At 46.1% G+C, this 26,396-nt stretch overlaps 1 protein-coding gene across 1 annotated transcript in view; it reads right to left on the bottom strand.

Moving 5' to 3' along the window:
- Positions 1 to 26,396, bottom strand: part of LOC126474218 (putative neural-cadherin 2) — a 201,372-nt gene that overhangs the window by 103,504 nt on the left and 71,472 nt on the right. Inside the window, exon 5 of the mRNA XM_050101681.1 lies at positions 17,540 to 17,726. Within this exon, the coding sequence (XP_049957638.1) occupies positions 17,540 to 17,726 (187 nt within the window). The remainder of the gene's footprint in view (positions 1 to 17,539; positions 17,727 to 26,396) is intronic.

Raw genomic sequence — 26,396 nt, 5'->3', positions numbered from 1 at the left:
GCTCCTGTTTCTTCATCTGTCATCATCAAACAAGTCTTCCTCCTCAGGTAGGCCTTCAATGTAACTCTTTCCACACACCCGCTCTCTTCTCTGCATTTAACAATAGAGTTCCAATTGCACTCTTAATGTTATCACCCTTGATTTTAATTTCACTGCAACTTCTTGTGACTTTTCTATATGTTGAGCCCGTCCTTCCGAAAATCGTTTCATTTCGACTTCTTTACATTTTTCATGCATCCATATCACCTTAGATTTCCTGCACTTCCTATTTATTTCATTCCTGAGCGACTTGTTTCTCTGTATTCCTGAAGTTCCCTGAACGTTTTTGTATTTCATTTTTGCGTTAACCAGTTGAAGTATTTCTTCTCTTACCCATAGTTCCCTCCTAGGTATCTTCCTTGTACCTATGTTTTGCTCTCCAAATTCTGTGATTGCCTTTTCTAGAGACGTCCATACCTTTTCAACTGAATTACCTACTGAGCTATTCTCTATCGCAGTATTTACAGCCTTGGAGAACTTCAACCGTATCTCTTTATTCCGTATACCAGTTCATTGGGCAATGATTCTCCCTAGCTAGTCTGTTAAACTTGAGCCTACTCTTCATCATTACCAAACTGTGATCTGGCTCGATATCTGCCCCTGAGACGGCTTCCAGTCCGATATCTGATTTCGGTTCAAAAATGGTTCAAATGGCTCTGAGCACTATGGGACTCAACATCTGTGGACATCAGTCCCCTAGAACTTAGAACTACTTAAACCTAACCAACCTAAGGACATCACACACATCCATGCCCGAGGCAGGATTCGAACCTGCGACCGTAGCAGTCGCGCGGTTCCGGACTGCGCGCCTAGAACCGCGAGACCACCGCGGCCGGCCTCTGATTTCGGAATCTCTGTTTGACCATGATATAATGTACCTGGTATCATCCCATCTCTCCCCGCCTCTACAAGTATACCCCCTTCTCTGTCATTCATTACAGAGTATTTCCTATTACTAACTGATATTTATTGAAGAACTGAATCAGTCTTTCTTCTCTCTCGTTCCTTATACCAAGCCCGTATTCTCTTGTAACCTCTTCTTCTTTCCCTACATCCGCATTCCAATCCCACATGACTTTTAGGTTTTCATATCCCTTTATGTAATGAATTACCTGTTCAGTATCCTCATATGCTTTCTCTACCTCTTCATCATCTGCTTGCGACGGTGACGTGTGTACCTGAACTGTTGTTATCGGTGTTGGTTTGCTGTCGATTCTAATGATACCAACACTGTCACTAACCTGTTCACGGTAACTCAATCTCTGCCCTACCTTACTATTGGTAACGAATTCTACTCCCATTATCTGCTGATGATATTAGCCTACACTTGGTTGGTTGGTGTGGTCTTCAGTCCAGAGACTGGTTTGATGCAGATCTCCATGCTACTCTATCCTGTGCAAGCTTCTTCATCTCCCAGTACCTACTGCAGCCTATATCCTTCTGAATCTGCTTAGTGTATTCATCTCTTGGTCCCCCTCTACGATTTTTACCCTCCTCGCTGTCCTCCAATACTAAGTTGGTGATCCCTTGATGCCTCAGAACATGTCCTACCAACCAATCCCTTCTTATAGTCAGATTGTACCACAAATTTCTCATCTCCCCAATTCTATTCAATACCTCCTCATTAGTTATGTGATCTACCCATCTAATCTTCAGCATTTTTCTGTAGCACCACGTTTCAAAAGCTTCTATTCTCTTCTTGTCCAAACTATTTATCGTCCATCTTTTACTTCCTTACATGGCTACACTCCATACAAATACTTTCAGAAACGACTTCCCGACACTCAAATCTATACTCGATGTTAACAAATTTCTCTTCGTCAGAAAAGCTTTCCTTGCCGTTGCCATTCTACATTTTATATCCTCTGTATTTCGACCATCATCAGTTATTTTGCTCACCAAATAGCGAAACTCATTTACTACTTTAAGTGTCTCATTTCCTTACCTAATTCCCTCAGCATCACCCGATTTAATTCATCTACATCCCATTATCCTCTTTTTGCTTTTGTTGATGTTCATCTTATATCCTTTTGTCAAGACACTGTCCATTCCGTTCAACTGCTCTTCCAAGTCTTTTTCTGTCTCTGACAGAATTACAATGTCATCAGCGAACCTCAAAGTTTTTATTTCTTTTCCCTGGATTTTAATGCCTACTCCGAATTTTTCTTTTGTTTCCTTTACTGCTTGCTCAATATACAGATTGAATAACATCGGGGATAGGCTACAACCCTGTCTCAATCCCTTCCCAACCACTGCTTCCCTTTCATGCCCCTCGACTCTTATAACTGCCATCTGGTTTCTGTACAAATTGTAAATAGCCTTTCGGTCCCTGTATTTTACCCCTGCCACCTTCAGAATTTGAAAGAAGGTATTCCAGTCAACATTGTCAGAAACTTTCTCTAAGTCTACAAATGCTAGAAACATAGGTTTGCCTTTTCTTAATCTGTCTTCTAAGATAAGTCGTATTGTCAGTATTGCCTCACGTGTTCCAACATTTCTATGGAATCCAAACTGATCTTCCCCGAGTTCGGCTTCTACCAGTTTTTCCATTCGTCTGTAAAGAATTCGCGTTAGCATTTTGCAACCGTGACTTATTGAACTGATAGTTCAGTAATTTTCACATCTGTCAACACCTGCTTTCTTTGGGATTGGAATTATTATATTGCTACACTTACTTGAGCAGAAAGTCTTGTCTCCTTTGCATTTCAATTCACTGACTCCTGCTGTGTACTTTGCGCTGTACAGAGCTGTTATGGACCGTTGACTAATATCTCTATCGCTTCTAAGCTTCCTGCCATTCACCAAGTAGCAAAACAGACAAACTCCCCGTCGACGAACAGCGGGTACAATTTCTTTCTATTGCTTCTTCAGAAACAATAGGAATAAAGCGTATATTATTTGAAGCAGGTCTAGCGCTGTATAACTTCACTGCAACAAACGTATGAATGTAATTAATGTATCGATACATAAATGTTCATTCCATCATGAGTCCTAATTATATCTCATCTATACTTGGTCATGTGTAGCAATGTGATTATTATTATAATTATTATTCGTTATCGAAGAAACGCGATTCGCTGTTGCGATACAGATGTTTGGTGGAGGATTAGAAAAACTGATACGATTCGAACGCAGAACCGGCAGACCTCTAGTTTGCCGCCTTAGCTGGTTTGGCTAACGCTGCTGCTCGATGGCTAATATTTTGCAGTGTCAGTCAACGGGATGGTAATGTTTCTCTAAAACGCTTCAGAAGAGCATCGAACTAGAGCAGTACTCCTTATGTCCTAGTATGTACCATAAACAAACGGAAGCTGAGCAGAATTGGTGATTCGTTGTTTGCCTTGTCAGTTACCCTCCAGTCTTGATCGGGTGTGGATATACAGGGCTATTACAAATGATTGAAGCGATTTCATAAATTCACTGTAGCTCCATTCATTGACATATGGTCACGACACACTACAGATACGTAGAACAACTCATAAAGTTTTGTTCGGCTGAAGCCGCACTTCAGGTTTCTGCCGCCAGAGCGCTCGAGAGCGCAGTAGGACAAAATGGCGACAGGAGCCGAGAAAGCGTATGTCGTGCTTGAAATGCACTCACATCAGTCAGTCATAACAGCACAACGACATTTCAGGACGAAGTTCAACAAATATCCACCAACTGCTAACTCCTTTCGGCGATGGTATGCGCAGTTTAAAGCTTCTGTATGCCTCTGTAAGGGGAAATCAACGGGTCGGCCTGCAGTGAGCGAAGAAACGGTTGAACGCGTGCGGGCAAGTTTCACGCGTAGCCCGCGGAAGTCGACGAATAAAACAAGCAGGGAGCTAAACGTACCACAGCCGACGGTTTGGAAAATCTTACGGAAAAGGCTAAAGCAGAAGCCTTACCGTTTACAATTGCTACAAGCCCTGACACCCGATGACAAAGTCAAACGCTTTGAATTTTCGGCGCGGTTGCAACAGCTCATGGAAGAGGATGCGTTCAGTGCGAAACTTGTTTTCAGTGATGAAGTAACATTTTTCTTAATGGTGAAGTGAACAGACACAATGTGCGAATCTGGGCGGTAGAGAATCCTCACGCATTCGTGCAGCAAATTCGCAATTCACCAAAAGTTAACGTGTTTTGTGCAATCTCACGGTTTAAAGTTTACGGCCCCTTTTTCCTCTGCGAAAAAAACGTTACAGGACACGTGTATCTGGACATGCTGGAAAATTGGCTCATGCCACAACTGGAGACCGACAGCGCCGGCTTCATCTTTCAGCAGGATGGTGTTCCACCGCACTTCCATCATGATGTTCGGCATTTCTTAAATAGGAGATTGGAAAACTGATGGATCGGTCGTGGTGGAGATCATGATCAGCAATTCATGTCATGGCCTCCACGCTCTCCCGACTTAACCCCACGCGATTTCTTTCTGTGGGGTTATGTGAAAGATTCAGTGTTTAAACCTCCTCTACCAAGAAACGTGCCAGAACTGCGAGCTCGCATCAACGATGCTTTCGAACTCATTGATGGGGACATGCTGCGCCGAGTCTGGGAGGAACTTGATTATCAGCTTGATGTCTGCCCTATCACTAAAGGGGCACATATCGAACATTTGTGAACGCCTAAAAAAACTTTTTGAGTTTTTGTATATGTGTGCAAAGCATTGTGAAAATATCTCAAATAATAAAGTTATTGTAGAGCTGTGAAATCGCTTCAATCATTTGTAATAACCCTGTACTTTCAGGTACAGATCAGCAAGGGGCAAATTCAGTTTATAAAATTAATTTTTGTAGAGTAACCACATCCTGCCAGTAGAGTGTGTCAAAACACGAGAGATGTCGTGTTTAGGATCTTATGTTTTGTATAAAGAGAATGCAGGTTATTCTTAATTTCGTTACCACTACGCCACTACCGAGGCACAAAGAGAGCATTAATATCAGCTTGCGACGATCAGGTCCGATTTTGCCTATATCTTTTATATACATGAAGATAGGAATTTGGGATGAATTTTAACTTACACATCGAAACTGTACTGACATTTCTTGATGCAGCCGTAAGTCAAGCAGGTACTCGATATCAATTTTCATATATAAAAATTCGGCCTGCATATGTTCGACCTCGCACAGCTCGAAAAGTAGTCGGTCGCTTGACTTGGCCAACGTTGCATACGAATACACGTGTTTTTATAGAAGTATTTCTTAGACATATGTGATATATAAATAAATATGTAATACATTCTTGACAGATGTACTTCAAATTTTTTACGCTACTGTATTATACGTTCAGACTACGGAACCTAAATTCATAACAACAATAAACAAGGCCCAAGGTCAGAGAGTGTGGAAAAGAGGAGATAGAGAGAGGAGTGGAGAGAAAAATGGGCAGGAGGAGACGAAGAGAGAGAGAGAGATGACACGATGGACAGAGAGAGTTTTGAGAAAGTTACAGACAGAGAGGCAAGGAGGAGGAGGAGATGGACAAAGAGTGGGGGGGAGAAAGAGATGAAAAGTGATGAGGAGAAAGAGGTTAGAAGGAGGTTTCTCTTTTCTTACTGGGCCACAGTAACACATGGCCGGGTGCAGTAATAATTCTTTTTAAAGAAAACTGCCATCATTTAAAACCATGTGAAAAATATTGGAAATACTTCCTGATAATTTAAATTAGGTGACATTTTATTGAAAAATGTGCCAGGTGGGTCTGAAAAGTTTGGCGAGTGGTCTCAAATGGTTCAAATGGCGCTAAGCACTATGGGACTTATCATCTGAGGTCATCAGCACCATAGACTTAGAAGTACTTTAAAGTAACTAGCCTAATGGCACCACACACATCCATTCCCAAGGCAGGTTTCGAACCTGCGACCGTAGCAGCAGCGCGGTTCCAGACTGAAGCGCCTAGAACCGCTCGGCCACAGCGGCCGGTGAGTGGTCTCAGAACATAAAGGAAACAAGAGCTACAAACAAAATACCTTTATAGGCATTCAGAACAATCGGCATTAGCTACGACTCACTGTTGACATCGGTTCTAAAGCATTTGAAAACTGCCAGCGAAGGCTTCTTGTGGCATTGCACGAAGGACTGTGGCCACGCGTTATTGCATATCGCATCATTACAGGTGTGACCTGGTGCTATCAGTGCAAAGCAGAGACCAAGCGACAGTCATTCGCATGGTGTCCGCCATCTTCCCCGCCTCGCTCGAGTAGAAATTCATGATGGATTAAGCCCCTGCTGTTGAAAAAGTCAATCAACAGAGTCTTAATCCTGGATTTCGTCAGTCGACTTTTGTTTTGGGAGGCGGGGAAGACCGTGAACACCATGCCATTAACTGCCGCTTGGTCTCCGAATCGTATTGGTAACACCAGGTCTCACCTTTTGTAATCATATGACTATCCAACAACGCTCGACAAAGGTGCTTCGAGCTGTTCCACAATAAGCGTTTGCTGATAGTTTTTAACAGCTTTACAACCAATGTTGAAAGTGTATTAAAAGTAATTGCGATTAGTCTGAAGGTCAATAAAGGTATTTTGTTTGTAACTCTTGTGTCATTTATTTTGTGAGACCATTCGCCTTGTCTTTCAATATACACTGGGACAACAAAAGTCATGGGATGGCGATATTCCCACATGCAGATCACCGTAGTATCGCTTACACAAGGTATAAAAGGGCAGTGCACTGGCGCAGCTATCATCTGGACTCAGGCGAACCTGTGAAAAGGTTGACGACCGGATTACGGTCGCACGACGAGAATTAACAGACTGTACGCGGAATGATAATTGGACTAGATGCATGGGAGACTCCATTTCAGAAATCGAAATATTCCGAGATGCACATTGTCAAGAGTGTGCTGAGAATACCAAACTTCAGGGATTATCTCTCACCACGGACAACGCAGAGGCCGACGGATTTCGCTTAACGATCGAGAGAAGTAGTGTTTGCGTAGAGTTGTCAGTGCTAACAGACAAGCAACACTGCATGAAATAACCGCATAAATCAATGTGGAATGTGCGTCGAATGTATACGTTATGCGGCGAAATCTCTTGTTAATGGCCTATGGCAGCAGACGACCTACGCGAGTGCCTTTGCTAACAGCACGACATCGTCTCCAGCGCGTCTCCTGGGCTCGTGACCGTATTGGTTGGACCCTAGACGACTGGGAAACAGTGGTCCCTTGAGATGAGTCCCGATTCCATCTGGTAAGGGCAGATGGTAGACTTCGTGTGTGGTGCACACCCCACGTAGCCATGGACCCAAGTTATCAACAATGCACTGTACAAACTGGTGATGGTTCCATAATAGTGCAGGATGTTTTTACGTGGAATGGACTGAGTACTCTGGTCCAGCCGAACCGATCGTTGACTGGAAATGGTTATCTTCGGCTACTTGTAGACCATTTGCGGTCATTCATGGACTTGATGTTCCCAAACAATGATGGAATTTTTATGGACGACGATGCGCCATGTGTTCGGACCAGAGTTGGTTTGAAGAACATTTTGGACAATTCGAGTGAATGAATCTGGCCAGCCAGATTGCCCGACATGAAACCCATCGAACATTTATGGGACTAAACGAGAGGTCGCTTCGCGCACAAAATTTTGCACCAGCGACACTTTCGTAAACATGGACGGCTACAGAGGTGAGCCGTGGTAAAATTTGCTGTTTTGGAGAGCGCGCCGCAGCGCGTTGTATGAAGCAATCGCCCTCCGTTTCTGGCGGTGGCGTCGCTGTGGCAATCGCAGCTTTGGTGTCGCACTCTGGTGGAAAAGGGGAAAGGTTGCCAGTTCACGTGCATTTAAGGGGCGCTAGAAATTCGCCAGTCGGAGTGTGGTCAGTTGGGTCAGTGTGGGGCAGTCAGTGTCTGTCTGTCGTCCGGAGTGCTAGTATGTGTTAGGCCGCCAGTCTGCTCGAGTTTGTTCAAGCAATGGTCATCGGCGGTTGGATCGATCGGTTGGTCGGTCGCGCACTAAGGCACAAGATGACTTGTCCGTCTTGAGCGTCGGCGCATGTGAGGTCGCCACGTCAGTCCAGTGGGCCGCGCCGTATAGCGAGGGGTAGTGGCTTCGCGGCCGACACGAGAGCAACAGGAGTCAACCCACGACATCGGTCTGGCCGGTGCGAGCTGCGACGCCGTGAGACGGGAGATCGGAGCGCCTTCCTGCGTCCATTGAAGCGGCTGGCAGCGGACGGTTCGAGAGAGCGTTTTAGGGGTGCTGCGCCAGGTCTTCGCCAGACATCGCAGTTTATTAGAAGTTAAGTGATTCGTGAGATGTTGTTTCATTTACTTGTTAAATTCTACTTGTTTTCTTGGTCAGTCTCTCGCCCCCAGCTTACTGGTCTGTCTTCCGTCCGCATTTGTTAGGCAGTTAGTATCTGTCTGTCTGTCGGTCGGTCTGCCGTACGTTAATAGCTGCCTCTGTCATGTTTGTCGGATTCGGTTTTAACGAATTTATTACTTGAAGTGTAACGGCCGAATTCCTGAAGTATGTTTTTATCTTGCCTATCATCCTGAGAGATGGTATATGTGTAATGTAGAGCAGGTTTGGCCAATCTTCTATATTTTATGTAAGACTGCATTTCATGGGTTTTTATTTAAATGGTCATTTTAGTATATAATATTGCCACCCTTCCATCGTATGAGTTTTTTTTTTAAATCATTTGCACCTTAGGTGGCAAGTCAATCTTTTAATGTTAGTGTTTTGTACAATTTCCATCCCTCCTACGGGGTGAATAGTTTATGTGCTTGTGTGAGTTGTTAAAATTTTTAGTTTAAAGTTATCTGGTGTGTTGCAGATTTGCACCAGTGTAGTCTTTCAGAGGTTGTTGTGAGCGGTCGTGACTACGTGACTACGGCTGTGTCAAAAGGGAGCGGCAAGGTTCTCAGCCCGAAAGCTCATACTGTAAAAAATTTGTTCTTTCAGCCTCTGAATAAATTGTAACTTGATATTTGGAGGTTGCTTTCTGATTATAATTTTAAATCTTATAATTTTAAATCTGTTTCTAAAAAAAAGGGTTTTTAGGAATAAAATTTCCATTTGTTGAAAGAAATTTGATTTGTTTTCATCAGTTACCCACTGGCAACTACTTCCACGCTCACATAGTGTGATTAAATGTGAAAGGTATGTGCTGAGATTCGACCAGGATAGAGCCAGTGAAAAATGTCGATAGTTCCCAACCGCAAGGTTGGACGAGTAGTACATCCTCGGGTAGTAAGATCTTTGACAGCTAACAGAGCTAGGTGGACGTGGTAAAAGTTGGAGTAGTGGTGAGGAGATGTGCAGAGACAACAGACGTGTTTCGAGTCGGAGCTAGATGCCTGCAGGAGGCAGCCGGGTCGTGACAGCATCAAAGTAAGAATTGGCGCTACGCACATAATAAGCTATATACACTCCTGGAAATTGAAATAAGAACACCGTGACTTCATTGTTCCAGGAAGGGGAAACTTTATTGACACATTCCTGGGGTCAGATACATCACATGATCACACTGACAGAACCACAGGCACATAGACACAGGCAACAGAGCATGCACAATGTCGGCACTAGTACAGTGTATATCCACCTTTCGCAGCAATGCAGGCTGCTATTCTCCCATGGAGACGATCGTAGAGATGCTGGATGTAGTCCTGTGGAACGGCTTGCCATGCCATTTCCACCTGGCGCCTCAGTTGGACCAGCGTTCGTGCTGGACGTGCAGACCGCGTGAGACGACGCTTCATCCAGTCCCAAACATGCTCAATGGGGGACAGATCCGGAGATCTTGCTGGCCAGGGTAGTTGACTTACACCTTCTAGAGCACGTTGGGTGGCACGGGATACATGCGGATGTGCGTTGTCCTGTTGGAACAGCAAGTTCCCTTGCCGGTCTAGGAATGGTAGAACGATGGGTTCGATGACGGTTTGGATGTACCGTGCACTATTCAGTGTCCCCTCGACGATCACCAGTGGTGTACGGCCAGTGTAGGAGATCGCTCCCCACACCATGATGCCGGGTGTTGGCCCTGTGTGCCTCGGTCGTATGCAGTCCTGATTGTGGCGCTCACCTGCACGGCGCCAAACACGCATACGACCATCATTGGCACCAAGGCAGAAGCGACTCTCATCGCTGAAGACGACACGTCTCCATTCGTCCCTCCATTCACACCTGTCGCGACACCACTGGAGGCGGGCTGCACGATGTTGGGGCGTGAGCGGAAGACAGCCTAACGGTGTGCGGGACCGTAGCCCAGCTTCATGGAGACGGTTGCGAATGGTCCTCGCCGATACCCCAGAAGCAACAGTGTCCCTAATTTGCTGGGAAGTGGCGGTGCGGTCCCCTACGGCACTGCGTAGGATCCTACGGTCTTGGCGTGCATCCATGCGTCGCTGCGGTCCGGTCCCAGGTCGACGGGCACGTGCACCTTCCGCCGACCACTGGCGACAACATCGATGTACTGTGGAGACCTCACGCCCCACGTGTTGAGCAATTCGGCGGTACGTCCACCCGGCCTCCCGCATGCCCACTATACACCCTCGCTCAAAGTCCGTCAACTGCACATATGGTTCACGTCCACGCTGTCGCGGCATGCTACCAGTGTGAAAGACTGCGATGGAGCTCCGTATGCCACGGCAAACTGGCTGACACTGACGGCGGCGGTGCACAAATGCTGCGCAGCTAGCGCCATTCGACGGCCAACACCGCGGTTCCTGGTGTGTCCGCTGTGCCGTGCGTGTGATCATTGCTTGTACAGCCCTCTCGCAGTGTCCGGAGCAAGTATGGTGGGTTTGACACACCGGTGTCAATGTGTTCTTTTTTCCATTTCCAGGAGTGTATTGAGCGAAACTCGGCACATACCTGGGGAAAATAGAAAGAATAATTAATAAAGTAGGTTTTCTTTGGCTAAATAATGTCTAAAAGCTAGATAGAAATCCCATTGTTGATGCAATAAGCGTTTTGTGAAACTTTCTCGTAAATCCATGCTATAGAAGTTTTTTTTAGTTTTTCACATGTGCCTTAAAAGTTTGAACAATAAATATTTTTTAAATAATGTGGTGTCACCGCCAGACACCACACTTGCTAGGTGGTAGCTTAAATCGACTGCGGTCCATTTAGTACATGTCGGACCCGCGTGTCGCCACTGTGTGATCGCAGACCGAGCGCCACCACAAGGCAGGTCTCGAGATACGGAATAGCACTCGCCAGTTGTACGACGACTTTGCTAGCGACTGCACTGACGAAGCCTTTCTCTCATTTGCCGAGAGACAGTTCGAATAGCCTTCAGCTAAGTCAATGGCTACGACCTTGCAAGGCGCCATTAGCCTTACATAGTTTGACAGTTATCGTATGAAATGTCTCATCAAGAACGATGTATACAACAAGGATTAAAAGTTAAGTAATAGCAGCTACGTACTTTTCTTGCTACCCTTCATTACATATCCTGATTCAGACCTCTATCTAGCCTAAGTGAGATTACGCGTACCTTTCGGCTACTTCAGTGTGGCGTAGCTGTCTTGTTACGCCACAACAGTTGGCGACGAGTCAACGGAAAGGGTCTTGTTCTTTTTAATTGCTTACATTTACTTGTGTCATGGCTTCGCCACAATCTCCAGATGTACTGTCCGAATTTTATCGCTTGCAGAATCAGCAGACGCAGGCGTTATTGGATGCCCTTGGACAGCTCGTCGAGGGTCAACTTGCACTGCAACACGATGCGGCCGCCGCCGCTTCATCGCTACCGCAGCCACAACATGCAGTTGCACCACCGTTTCGCAATTTTGATGCGGCGCAAGAATCTTGGACCGAGTGGTCACGCCAGTTTGGATTTCATCTCGCCGCCTACAGAATCCAAGGTAATGAGCGGCAGCCTCACTTATTATCCTGTGTCGGTGTGTCCACCTACCGTGTGATAGTGAAATTGTTTCCCCGACGCGACGTAGCAACTCTGTCCAACGAAGAAATTTTGTCGGCATTGGACGCCTATTTCAAGGAAACAGTTAATGTAGTTGCAAAAAGGTATACTTTCTTTCGTACATAACGTACGGCCGGTCAAACTAATAGGGACTGGGTTGCAACTTTGCAAGGCCTTACAAGGGATTGTGCTTTTGAGTGTGAATGTGGACTCCCTTATTCAGATACAATGGTACGTGATGCAATTGCACAGAACGTTTCTGATGTTCGTATACGGGAGCAAATTTTGAAACTCGTTAATCCCTCCCTTCAACAAGTGATAGACATATTGGATAGACAAGACACGCTTGACTTTGCACAGGACTCATTTGCAACTTCGCCAGCCGTGTGTAACATTAACCGGTCTGCCGGGCGCGCTGCGCGGCCCGGTAAACTGCCCTCGCACACGTCCACGCAGCTGCCGCCACGCTCTAAACCAGGTGTGCCGCACCAGCATACAACTGCAGTGAAATCACGCCTGCGGTGTGCAACTAGACATTCGCGTGACCATTGCCCATCACGCCAGGCTATTTGCTTTTTCTGTAATAAGAAAGGCCATGTTCAAAGTGTTTGCCAGAAAGAGCTCAAATCAGACAATCACAACCATTCCAGGCCCTTTGCTTCGCGCCGGAATCGAACCAAGAATACTCAGGCTCGTGAACCTTCGCCCAGGGACATTCATGTAGTTAATTCCACTCCGCCCAGTGCCCCTCTTTCTAACAGTGACTGTGTTCGTCCCACAAAAAGTGTGCGTCGACGTCGCCGGAAATCACGTCAATTAGCAAGTGATTCTGTACCTGTATCAGTTCAAATTGCATGAGACAGTCGCTCTTGTCGTCAGCAGGACAATAAACTTTTTGTAGATTTGGACTTTAATGGCAAGGTCATACCCTTCCAGCTCGATACCGGAGCTGCAGTTTCATTGCTCAACCACGACATGTACATACAACTGGGCAAACCTCCGTTGCGTTCCGCAAATGTTAAGCTCACTACATATTCAGGACAGCAGATCCCTGTGTTAGGACAGTGCACTCTTCTTGCAACATACAAGGGACAAACAAAACTTGTGTCATTTTACGTTATTCGTTCTTCTACTGCAGTGAACTTGTTTGGTTTAGATTTATTTCAATTGTTTAACATGTCTATAGTAAATCAGGTCCTATCAGTGAACCAGACTGTGCCTTCAGAGAGTGTTTCTCGTCTGTGTGAAGAATTTGCAGACATTTTTGCACCGGGCCTTGGTTGCACTAAGAATTATGAAGCACATTTGGAGCTGAAAGTAAACGCGCAACCGAAATTTTTCCGAGCGCGCAATGTTGCCCACGCATTGCGTGATGAGGTCGCAAGAACATTAAACGATTTAGAATCACAGGGTGTAATTGAACGTGTGCAAGCTTCTCTCTGGGCCTCACCCTTAGTAATTTTGCCAAAACCTTCCGGAAAACTGAGACTTTGTGTGGACTTCAAGGCCACAGTGAATCCACAACTCGTGATTGCAAGTTTTCCCTTACCCCGCCCGGAAGATCTTTTTGATAAACTGTGCCCGGGCAAATACTTTTCCAAGTTGGACCTAGCAGATGCGTACTTGCAAATCCCAGTGGACGCCGAATCCCAGCGCGTCTTGGTGGTTAACACGCATCTTGGTTTGTACCGCTTCAAAAGACTGCCATTCGGGTGTGCATCCGCCCCTGCATTGTTTCAGCAATATTACAAACTGTTTGTGCATCGGTCCCTACTGCTGCGAACTATCTGGACGATATTGTGATCTCCGGAAAGACAGCCGACGAGCATTTAGCACACCTACGAACATTATTTCAGGTGTTGCGACAAAATGGTCTTCGCTTGCGGAAGGACAAATGTGTGTTTTTTGCTCGTGACTTACCATACCTGGGACATGTCATCAATGCCCAAGGCATACATCCGAGTCCAGAGCACCTCCGTGCCATACAGGATTTGCCTTCGCCACAGAATGTGAAGCAGCTACAGAGTGTGTTGGGTAAAATTAACTATTATCATCGCTTTCTGCGCAATGCCTCTTCCATTTCAGTTCCGCTTCATCGCTTACACCGTAAGGGTGTTCCGTTCGTCTGGACGACGGAACGCGAAAGTGCCTTTCGCCAGCTGAAATCGGCGTTGCTTTCTAATACTTGCCTTACGCCATTCGATCCCCAGAAACCCCTTTTGTTGATGGTAGATGCATCGGGTTTCGGGATCGGTGCTGCGCTTGCGCACAAAGATGGATCGCATGATCGCCCTATTGCCTTTGCGTCCAAATTGCTCTCATCTGCGCAAAGAAATTATTCACAGATAGAGAAAGAAGCTTTGGCTCTCGTGTTTGGTGTTACTAAGTTCCATGATTTCTTGTATGGTCGTCACTTTACCATCATCACAGACCACAAACCTTTGACATCGCTTTTTCATCCGACCAAGCCTGTACCTCCGCGTACAGCGCAGAAATTCATTCGCTGGTCTATTTTCCTCTCGCAGTACCGCTACGATATCTTGTATAGGTCCACTGCTCAGCACGGAAACGCCGATGCGTTGTCCCGTTTGCCTGTTGCTGAGGATAGAGCATTCGATTCTTCCGAACTTGCTTGCATGTTCATTGATTCGGAAACCGATGAAGTGGTCGAATCGTTTCAGATTGATTTTCGTCGTGTAGCTACAGCCACAGCTGCTGACCCGGTCCTTGCTACCGTTTTGCGTTTTGTTGCTACGCAATGGCCTTTGTCAAAGTCTCGGATCGAGGATCCGTTGGTTCGCCGATTTTTTGCTAACAAGGAGAGACTTTTTGTACGACGTGGTGTTTTGTTGTTGCGTTCTGATAATGATTAGTCCAGAGTCGTGGTCCCACGTTCGTTACAGTCCTCTGTTTTACGGCTTCTTCACCAAGGACATTGGGGTATAGTGCGAACGAAACAACTTGCTCGTCAGCACTGTAATTGGTTCGGAATCGATGCTGCGATTACGAATATGTGCTGTTCTTGCATGGCGTGTGCCGAACAACAATCCGCACCGCCGCGGAAAGTCTTTGCATGGCCAAAAGCCACTTCCCCTTGGCAACGCTTGCACATCGATTTTGCTGGTCCATTCTGGAATGCTCGATGGTTGGTTCTGGTAGATGCCTTCAGTAATTTTCCTTTTGTTGTCCGGATGTCTTCCACGATGTCCTCTGCCACCATCCACACGTTGTCTGCTATCTTTTGCATTGAAGGTCTTCCGCAGACTATTGTTTCCGACAATGGCCCACAATTCATGTCCGCAGAATTTCAGTCATTCTGCCAGGCCAATGGTATTCAACATCTGACATCCGCGCCGTTTTCGCCTCATTCAAACGGTGCCACTGAACGATTGGTCCGGACTTTCAAGTCACAGATGTTGAAGTTGAAAGAGTCGCATTCTCGGGAGGACGCGTTGTTGCTCTTTTTGTCATCGTATTGCTCTCAGCCCCGAGATGGTCGCTCGCCGGCTGAGTTACTCCACGGTCGTCTTCATCGAACCTTGATGTCTTTGCTGCATCCGCCACATCAGGTTCCAGTGCAGCGGCAGACTTCTGGTTTTGCTCCAGGCGACGTTGTATTCTATCGCAATTATCGAGGTTCACGGCGGTGGCTCGCAGGGCGCATTCTTCGCTGCCTCGGCCGCGCGATGTATCTGGTTTTGGGGGCCTCTGGTGAGGTGCGTCGGCATGTCAATCAGCTGCGCCTCTGTCGTCGCACGGGTTCTGCCGCTCCCCGTCTGCTTTCAGCGACGGTGCCGTCCGGTCAGCGCCCTGGGGACCCATCTACTGGCTCGCCTCATCCCCAGGTGTTACCGACGATGCCTTCCATTTTGCCCCATGGCGACGCGCCGCTGCCGCCTCCGCCGCCGCCGCCTGTCCTCCAGCCGGCGCCGCCCGCGGTGGACGCCTCGCTGCAGCCGCCAAGCGCCTCCCTGGGTCACGCTCCGCCGATCGCTTCCCGTGACCAGCTGTCCTCCGCCATGGAACTCTTGCCCGCTCCGGACCACATGACGTCATCGCGCGTCGGGTACCCCGACGCAATGGAGGTCGACCCTTCGGCCCCTCCTGTCTCTTTACGGGCGCATACACCGCATGTTGATGTGCACCCTGGACTAGGTTTTCCGGCGTTTCCTAGCTCCCCTCGGACCGAATGGCCTGGTGCGGGTGGCACAGCCTCGCCTGTTGTTAGGCTCCCCACCTCATCGCATACGTCAACATGGGGTCCTCCCCACGGCGGGCGGAAGCCTTATAACACGACCGTTCGCCGATTTGCGGGGGAGGAATGTGGTGCCACCGCCAGACACCACACTTGCTAGGTGGTAGCTTAAATCGGCCGCGGTCCATTTAGTACATGTCGGACCCGCGTGTCGGCACTGTGTGATCGCAGACCGAGCGCCACCACAAGGCAGGTCTCGAGATACGGAATAGCACTCGCCAGTTGTACGACGACTTTGCTAGCGACTGCACTGACGAAGCCTTTCTCTCATTTGCCGAGAGACAGTTCGAATAGCCTTCAGCTAAGTCAATGGCTACGACCTTGCAAGGCGCCATTAGCCTTACATAGTTTGACAGTTATCGTATGAAATGTCTCATCAAGAACGATGTATACAACAAGGATTAAAAGTTAAGTAATAGCAGCTACGTACTTTTCTTGCTACCCTTCATTACGTATCCTGTTTCAGACCTCTATCTAGCCTAAGTGAGATTACGCGTGCCTTTCGGCTACTTCAGTGTGGCATCGCTGTCTTGTTACGCCACAACAAATAAAATTAGAGTTTCATCTCACACCTTATGTCGTTCTCCCATCCTGTGCTTGCATTGAACCAAAAGGTACATTAAAGCAAAGTTCCCATGAGTAAAGCTAATAACTTCATTTATCAGAGTAAAATAATCTATATGCCATTGCACAGTTGGCAAGTTATTCAGATCAGGACAGAATTTTTATTAAGTAACAAACAGGGCCAAAAATGAGTAAAGTTGTCTAGAAGGACAATTTTATGCCATTGCACTACGGCTGGGTTGAATATATGTTTCATTATCGGCTAAACGGGAAGGAGTGCACGAGCTAAGTCCACAGACGCAGTCAGATGCAGGTTGGTGACTTTCATTTATTTTTACCACTAAACTTTCATGCAGTCAGATGTGTATTTTGAGTATTAATTTTCCAACAATATTTTCGTGCAGTCAAATAAAGTTCAGTTCAGTTAAATACGCAGTCAGATGCAAGTTTTATTAAAGATTAAAGCAGTCACATGCAGTTCAGTCTAGTTTAAATAGAGAATTTTTATTAACAACACATTCAAATGTGTTAATGTTCTTGATGAATCGTTAGTAAATAAAGTAAATTCTTAAGAAAATGTTTTGAAAGTAAATTCAAGGTTCAAGAGGCAAGGCTCAATATTTCTGCAGAGGACTTCCAAAGTCTTGCTGAGTCCATGCGTCATCGAGTTGCTACACTACAGCGGGCAAGGCGAGGTCCGACACGATTTTACGAGGTATTCCGTGACTTTTGCCACCTCAGTATATCCTAAGGGGGTGGGTATGCGCGTCGGAGTCGCGCCTGGCCCGTGCAGGAGCGGCTGGGCCGGCGAGTTGCTGACCTGCCGGCGCGTTCTCGACGACGCGGCCGCGGTACAGCCTGCGGAGGAAGGCAGGCGCGTTGTCGTTGACGTCGCGCAGGGCGACCCGCAGCTCGGCGTGGCCCACCAGCCCGGCGCCGCCCTCGTCCTGCGCGAACGCCGCCAGCCTCCAGACGGGCCGCCCCAGCGGCGGGTCGCGGTCCACCGGCTGCCGACACCAAAACACCGGCTCAAATGGTTCAAATGGCTCTGAGCACTATGGCACTTAACTTCTCAGGTCACCAGTCCCCTAGAACTTAGAACTACTTAAACCTAACTAACCTAAGGACATCACACACATACATGCCCGAGGCAGGATTCGAACCTGCGGCCGTAGCAGCTGCGCGGTTCCAGACTGTAGCGTCCAGAACCGCTCGGCCACTCCGGCCGGCAACACCGGCTCAACCTACTTCTTCAGCTCATGGCTCACACTGACTGCCGCTTCCAGTCAACACCGACTCAAAGGAAGGCCTCGGCGCTTGGTCGTGACGTCACGTCAGCTAGGCACGGTAAACGCCAGGTCTGTTGCAGGCATAGTCATAATGGTGGTGTCTCCCTCCCCGACACAGGAAAATGTTGAACTACTGGTGGTAGTTGACCAACACACATTGTTCTGATAGATTTCTGCAATCAATTAATTGTGCAGTTCATTACACTTCTTAACAAATAGTGTACTCCTGAACTTAAATTTGCACCTGTTTTAAGGATTGACGTACAAAAACAGCTTCATGGTCCAGCAGCAACAGAATTCGTGCTTCTTTACCTTATTTGTAAATCTGAGCAAGTTACGTTTGTACTGGGTTGCTTTTACAAGAAACTGTGAACATATTGGTGCTCTTCTTTATGTACCTTGGTTGACTATGGATTCAGGAGCACTGAATGTTAATGAAATATCTTGCGATTATACACGGTGGGGGAGGGGGTGGGGGACAGAAGAAGAGGCAAGAGAGAGATACTTGTTTTATCAAATAAATTTTTAGTTTCTCCTTTCAGTTGCAAGAGGGGAATATTTATCTTTTCTAATGCGCATGTTTAAAAAAGTTTAAGTTCAGCAGGATTTTCGATGTATGAAGCTATTTTGTTTCCTGTTTAGAATTCCTCTCGTTGAAAACGACTGTAATCTAATGACTGGCAACAGTTGGACATTTACACATGTAAATTAGTTCACATTTCCAGTGACGATGTCAAACGAAAATAAATAAATAAATGAAAGAAACGAGTTCATTGTAAGGGAGTTGGGGTAAGTTTTGATAACAAAATGGATCAAGTAAATATAGTTACTTGAATGTAAAATTTCGGAAGCTTGCAATGGAGCAAAGCGTCTTCTCATATTGATCTACGTTTGTTTCGACAGGATTCAGTAATACAGAACTATGACCTTCATTTGTAGCTTTACGATAGTAAGAAAATCTTTCATCTAAATAAAACTGCAGAATCCAAAACAATACCAAGCATTTTGTCCAAAAGTAAGAGATTTATAGTGATAAGCACGCCCAGGCGTTTCTGCCTGCAACAGACCTGGCGTTCGCCGTGCCTAGCTGACGTGACGTCACCAACAAGCGCCGAGGTCTTCCTTTGAGTCGGTGTTGTTCCAGCGCAAAGCTTGCCGAGGCACAGCTGGGCTTGTTGTGCATCTGCCCCATCGAACAATAAAGTACAGTAAGCAGTAGAACATCAACAAGCAAAAATATGCTTCTGTCGGAGATAAAAAAAGCGAGTATGTTCCTCTTTAAGAGACTCTGACAGAGACGTGCTGCCTCACTCTTCATTCTTAAAAAAAAAAAAAAAAAAAAAAAAAAAAAAAAAAAAAAAAAAAAACGCTATTATTCGGATCACACGCTTTTGTGCAATGAATTCTTTCTCTCTTAATGACGAATTGCCCCAAAATATGCCATATGAAAGCAGTGAATGAAAATAGGCATAGTAGTTAAAAACCTCCGAACCGACGATATGATGCCGAGACAAGTAATTTATTACAAGTTACATGGGCCGCGAATGTCGGGAAATACCCCAAATGTGGATGACAAATGTTGAACGTGATACATCACATCTGAAATACGAATAATACTTTCGAGCGTGTGCATGAAGGCATGACAGAACGATGCAGTTCTTGCATTCAAGCAAACGTGTGCAAATTTCGAATATCTTCTGTAAATTTGATCGTTTTCACACGCAGAAGTTACAAATTGTCCTTGCTGTAACCAAGGAAACGCTGTTTTATTTTGTATTTCTTTCCTTTTGTTCCTTCTTTGTTTGTTTACAGACATTAGTTAGTAAAAAAAGTAGATAAATTACTGTTAACGACGCCATTCGAAAACGAATACTCAGTTACTTGTGACGCAATACGGCAGGTTTTCGTTGTGCTGTACTTCGGAATAAACCAGCAGTGACCGCTAGACGCGGTGGCCGAGCGGTTCTAGGCCCTTCAGTCCGGAACCGCGCGACTGCTGCGGCCGCAGGTTCGAATCCTAACTCGGGCATGGATGTGTGTGATGTCTTTAGGTTAGTTAGGTTTAAGTAGTTCTAAACTCTAGGGGACTGATGACGTGACATGTTAAGTCCCATAGTGCTCAGAGCCAGCGGTGACCGCGAGAGTGGTAAAAAAAAAAATAGTGGATCTTCCCTCAGTGTAAACACATACTCGTCTAAAGCAACGGGAAAAATACTGCCTGCTAGAAGCAAGACTATAACCTTCAGCCCCAGGTGCTAAAGTCACGCGCGTTGACTCAGACCCACCCAGACGAGAATAATATTCGCGCAAACGAAGTTGACGCTCGGCGCGGTGGCTGATGGATGCGACTGTAAATGGGAAATGCCTTTACGGTCGCTCCCGAAAACCAGAGCGCCGAGTGGCAACTTTCTTTGCATGTGTAATAGTTGACTAGGATTGCGCTGTTCAGGTGCGACAGACCGACAGCCTCAGCCGCTGCACATCCGGCGAATACGTCATCTGGTGACGTCATGTGTTTAACATTTGTCATCCACTTTTGGGGTGTTTTCAGTCATTTGGGGTGCCGTGTGATTTATATCAAATAACTTGCGTCATCTACGTGGCTTAAGAGGTTTTTTGAACGTTAATTAGAATCACCATGTATATGTTTCCCCGCCACTCTCTTCTTTTTCTCCCATTGATTTACATTTTATCTGACCGCCACTACCTCCTCTCTGACTTACATTGTCCCCTTCTTCTTTTCTCTCCTCTCTCCTCTCTCTTCCACCGCCGCTGTCTCTCTGATACTTTCTTTCATCGGAAAAAGGCCGAATACGTTCGCATGCCGAAGTTTCTGATGAGGAAGGCGAAATGAGGCTTGAGGCACTTTCCTGTCATAGTCTTTCAAAGACAAACACATTCATCTTTTCTGTGTTCCGGCAGGAGCACTTTTCCTTTAGTTCACTTTTTCCCTGTTAACGCAGGGCGCGCTGCTTCTAAAAGACGAACTGTATAGTTCAGTAAAATTTGGACAGTTTATTTACACACTTGGACACGTTTATATACTTTGCAACAACAAAGAAGTACACTTAATAGAAGGTTAACAGAAAATCGTTTATATTTTCTATGAACACTTTGCTCATCGACCGGAATTAATCAAAAGCACCCGAAGCATGATTTATCTCTTGGAAGAGTAAAAAAGTTTTTAGAAACATTTTACTCATTTTTGCACTTTTTCCACTTTTGGCAGTCATTTCAATTTCTTTTAAGTCATGTTAAGAACGTTTTTAGCCCATTTTTGTCACCGAAGTACCATTTTTGCATATCTGTAAAGGCATTAAGTGCCCATTATACAAAGACAGCGCGCCAAAAAGTTTTATTAACGAAAAACTATTGATAAAAACATAAAAAAATGTTCCAATGTGTGTGAAATATTATGGGACTTAACTGCTAGGGTCATTAGTCCCTAAACTTGCTCACTACTTAACCTAAGTCATCCTAAGGACGAACACGCACACCCATGCCTCAGGGAGGACTCGAACCTCCACTTGGACCAGCCGCACAATCCATGACTGCAGCGCCCTAGACCGCTCGGCTAATCCCGCGCGGCGATAAAAACATACAAGTGAATAGGTTTCTGCGCCCAGAGTCAGTTGACACAAAAGTCCTCTGAGTATCGTACCGAGTCATAATATTAAAAAAAATCTGGAGAAATCAACGTTTCGGTCACGTTTACAGTGGTCTTCTTCTGCGTCTACTGAACCCTTGCGCTTACCCTAGAACCCTTGCTATGTGTTCGCTACTTCAGTTAAAACTACATTTACGGCTCGGATCGGACATTACGTGCATATTTTACGTGCATAAATACGGTAACTTTGAACCTCTGCATCTCGGTAATGGATAACGATTTAGAAAAAATGTTTAAGGTTGCCTGACAACTTCATCTTTAGGACGTATGGCTAAAAGTTCCACTATTTGCCATGAACAGAAATTATAGAAGTGACCAACCTCGCAATTACTATTTTTAGTAGCCAAAAATCATGGGTTCTCGTATTTTTTTTCTTTCAGGAACCACCTATGAACAAATGGTCCTTTAAATGGTCCTTTTATAAGCCACCTACGGTGCACGCTAGACCACACTAATACGGTCTGCTCCGTTTGCCGGATCTGGAAGAAGTGTGTATACTTTAAGTTTTGACCCTCTATTGTAAGATAAGCGACCAAGTGCTTCGGATGGCCCTTGTCTAGGAACCATTTGTGTACATATCGGATGAATGGACATACTGTACGCATCTCTCTGATCAATAGAATCCGAGATATGATGATGCCCTTAAAACTACATTATCGCGCCCGGTGTTTCGGCACATGTTGGTACTGTCGTGCACTGACCGGTGGGTTGGGCAGTAGCAATCTAGCGGCATTACAAGAATTTACCTGCCTGACCATCGCTGACAAGAAGCAACTAAAGGAATGAATGATTGGTGACTGGCAGCATGAGTAGGATAGCGCAGCTCTGCGTACCGCTATTGTAGAAAGACTACCTTATTAAACTTTTGCCCCCGGGATTAGCCGAGCGGTCTAGGGCACTGCAGTCATGGACTGTGCGGCTGGTCCCGGCGGAGGTTCGAGTCCTCCCTCGGGCATGGGTGTGTGTGTTTGTCCTTAGGATAATTTAGATTAAGTAGTGTGTAAGCTTAGGGACTGATGCCCTTAGCAATTAAGTCCCATAAGATTTCACACACATTTCGAACATTAAACTTTTAGGTGATCTGGGAGTATGCCAAATACAAAATTTGGTACACAGAGCTGTCACTTCAGACAAGGAAAACGGTTAAAACCCAGCTGGGAATCGAGACTAATTGATCTGATGTTCAGATGTGTGTGAAATCTTATGGGACTTAACTGCTAAGGTCATCAGTCCCTAAGCTTACACACTACTTAACTTAAATTATCCTAAGGACAAACACACACACCCATGCCCGAGGGAGGACTCGAACCTCCGCCGGGACCAGCCGCACAGTCCATGGCTGCAGCGCCTTAGACCGCTCGGCTAATCCCTCACGGCACTAATTGATCTCAGATGACAGATACGAGAACGTAATTCCATTGTCAGAGTTCATCAAACCTCTGTATTCCAGTAGGTTAAGACAGCATGGACATAATATGGTCGTGCGCTTTCCTGTTGAAAGGTGACTCCATAAAGGCCTCATACAGGGTGTTTCAAAAATGACCGGTATATTTGAAACGGCAATAAAAACTAAACGAGCAGCGATAGAAATACACCGTTTGTTGCAATATGCTTGGGACAACAGTACATTTTCAGGCGGACAAACTTTCGAAATTACAGTAGTTACAATTTTCAACAACAGATGGCGCTGCGGTCTGGGAAACTCTATAGTACGATATTTTCCACATATCCACCATGCGTAGCAATAATATGGCGTAGTCTCTGAATGAAATTACCCGAAACCTTTGACAACGTGTCTGGCGGAATGGCTTCACATGCAGATGAGATGTACTGCTTCAGCTGTTCAATGGTTTCTGGATTCTGGCGGTACACCTGGTCTTTCAAGTGTCCCCACAGAAAGAAGTCACAGGGGTTCATGTCTGGCGAATACGGAGGCCAATCCACGCCGCCTCCTGTATGTTTCGGATAGCCCAAAGCAATCACACGATCATCGAAATATTCATTCAGGAAATTAAAGACGTCGGCCGTGCGATGTGGCCGGGCACCATCTTGCATAAACCACGAGGTGTTCGCAGTGTCGTCTAAGGCAGTTTGTACCGCCACAAATTCACGAAGAATGTCCAGATAGCGTGATGCAGTAATCTTTTCGGATCTGAGAAATGGGCCAATGATTCCTTTGGAAGAAATGGCGGCCCAGACCAGTACTTTTTGAGGATGCAGGGACTATGGGACTGCAACATGGGGCTTTTCGGTTCCCCATATGCGCCAGTTCTGTTTATTGACGAAGCCGTCCAGGTAAAAATAAGCTTCGTCAGTAAACCAAATGCTGCCCACATGCATATCGCCGTCATCAATCCTGTGCACTATATCGTTAGCGAATGTCTCTCGTGCAGCAATGGTATCGGCGCTGAGGGGTTGCCGCGTTTGAATTTTGTACGGATAGAGGTGTAAACTCTGGCGCATGAGACGATACGTGGACGTTGGCGTCATTTGTACCGCAGCTGCAACACGGCGAACGGAAACCCGAGGCCGCTGTTGGATCACCTGCTGCACTAGCTGCGCGTTGCCCTCTGTGGTTGCCGTACGCGGTCGCCCTACCTTTCCAGCACGTTCATCCGTCACGTTCCCAGTCCGTTGAAATTTTTCAAACAGATCCTTTATTGTATCGCTTTTCGGTCCTTTGGTTACATTAAACCTCCGTTGAAAACTTCGTCTTGTTGCAACAACACTGTGTTCTAGGCGGTGGAATTCCAACACCAGAAAAATCCTCTGTTCTAAGGAATAAACCATGTTGTCTACAGCACACTTGCACGTTGTGAACAGCACACGCTTACAGCAGAAAGACGACGTACAGAATGGCGCACCCCCAGACTGCGTTGTCTTCTATATCTTTCACATCACTTGCAGCGCCATCTGTTGTTGAAAATTGTAACTACTGTAATTTCGATAGTTTGTCCGCCTGAAAATGTACTGTTGTCCCAAGCATATTGCAACAAACGGTGTATTTCTATCGCTGCTCGTTTAGTTTTTATTGCCGTTTCAAATATACCGGTCATTTTTGAGACACCCTGTAGATAACACACAGGCACCAACTTCAAAACGTCAGAAATGTAACGGCTGCAATACAAACCATTAGTGACAGCGTTGTGTACCCAAGGGCCGCCCACATCAGCACGCTTGGTGCTGGGGCTGTACAAGGTGATGACAGCCACCTGACAACAGTCATTTTTCTAGCAGGTTCAGCACACGGATAAATTTATCATGATGCTGCACACAGAACCAGGACTAAGATGGTAAGATGCTGTGGCGCTGCACTTAAATACGTACAATGCAATCATGGGCCTACCGCTGTCGGCACTTGTCTCTCTGCTGCAGTGTCAAGGGAAGATGTAACAATGGTCGCCACGATGATACTGCGTCATACTCCACACTTAGTAGCACTGTCCGTATTATGGTATGTTTGGATTTTTTGGGTTCTAAAAGAGTATCGAAGATTTTCTTTCCAGAATCTAGAGGTTACGATCAGCACATTTTCTCACTAGAATAGGCAATAGGAGATGTTAATTTTAACATTGCTTATAAGATATTTTCGGTGTACTGCCGGATCCAGTCGTCGGAGGCCCATGATATTTCGGCGAACAACCGTTCCGCCTTCATCATGGTGCTGCTTTTTTTTTGCTGCGTTTTATTTCCTCCTCTGAAGGAGGAAGGCGGGCTATTTGAGTGTTCATTGCACTATTCAGCCAATGGTTATACAGGGTGTTACAAAAAGGTACGGCCAAACTTTCAGGAAACATTCCTCACACACAAATAAAGAAAAGATATTATGTGGACATGTGTCCGGAAACGCTTAATTTCCATGTTAGAGCTCATTTTAGTTTCGTCAGTATGTACTGCACTTCCTCGATTCACCGCCAGTTGGCCCAATTGAAGGAAAGTAATGTTGACATGCGACGCATTGCTCTACAGTACTAACATCAAGCACATCAGTACGTAGCATCAACAGGTTAGTGTTCATCACGAATGTGGTTTTGCAGTCAGTGCAATGTTTACAAATGCGGAGTTGGCAGATGCCCATTTGATGTATGGATTAGCACGGGGCAATAGCCGTGGCGCGGTACGTTTGTATCGAGGCAGATTTCCAGAACGAAGGTGTCCCGACAGGAAGACGTTCGAAGCAATTGATCGGCGTCTTAGGGAGCACGGAACATTCCAGCCTATGACTCGCGACTGGGGAAGACCTAGAACGACGAGGACACCTGCAATGGACGAGGAAATTCTTCGTGCAGTTGACGATAACCCTAATGTCAGCGTCAGAGACGTTGCTGCTGTACAAGGTAATGTTGACCACGTCACTGTATGGAGAGTGCTACGGGAGAACCAGTTGTTTCCGTACCATGTAAAGCATGTGCATGCACTATCAGCAGCTGATTGGCCTCCACGGGTACACTTCTGCGAATGGTTCACCCAACAATGTGTCAATCCTCATTTCAGTGCAAATGTTCTCTTTACGGATGTGGATTCATTCCAACGTGATCAAATTGTAAATTTTCACAGTCAACATGTGTGTGGGCTAACGAGAATGATCACGCAATTGTGCAAGCACGTCATCAACACAGATTTTCTGTGAACGTTTGGGCAGGCGTTGCTGGTGATGTCTTGATTGGGCCCCATGTTCTTCCACCTACGCTCAGTGGAGCACGTTATCATGATTTCATACG

This window comes from Schistocerca serialis, chromosome 4, assembly GCF_023864345.2.
Source record: "Schistocerca serialis cubense isolate TAMUIC-IGC-003099 chromosome 4, iqSchSeri2.2, whole genome shotgun sequence".
Lineage (NCBI taxonomy): Eukaryota > Metazoa > Arthropoda > Insecta > Orthoptera > Acrididae > Schistocerca > Schistocerca serialis.
The sequence above is the reverse complement of the archived record's forward strand: the minus strand, read 5'-3'. Positions and strand labels throughout refer to the sequence as shown.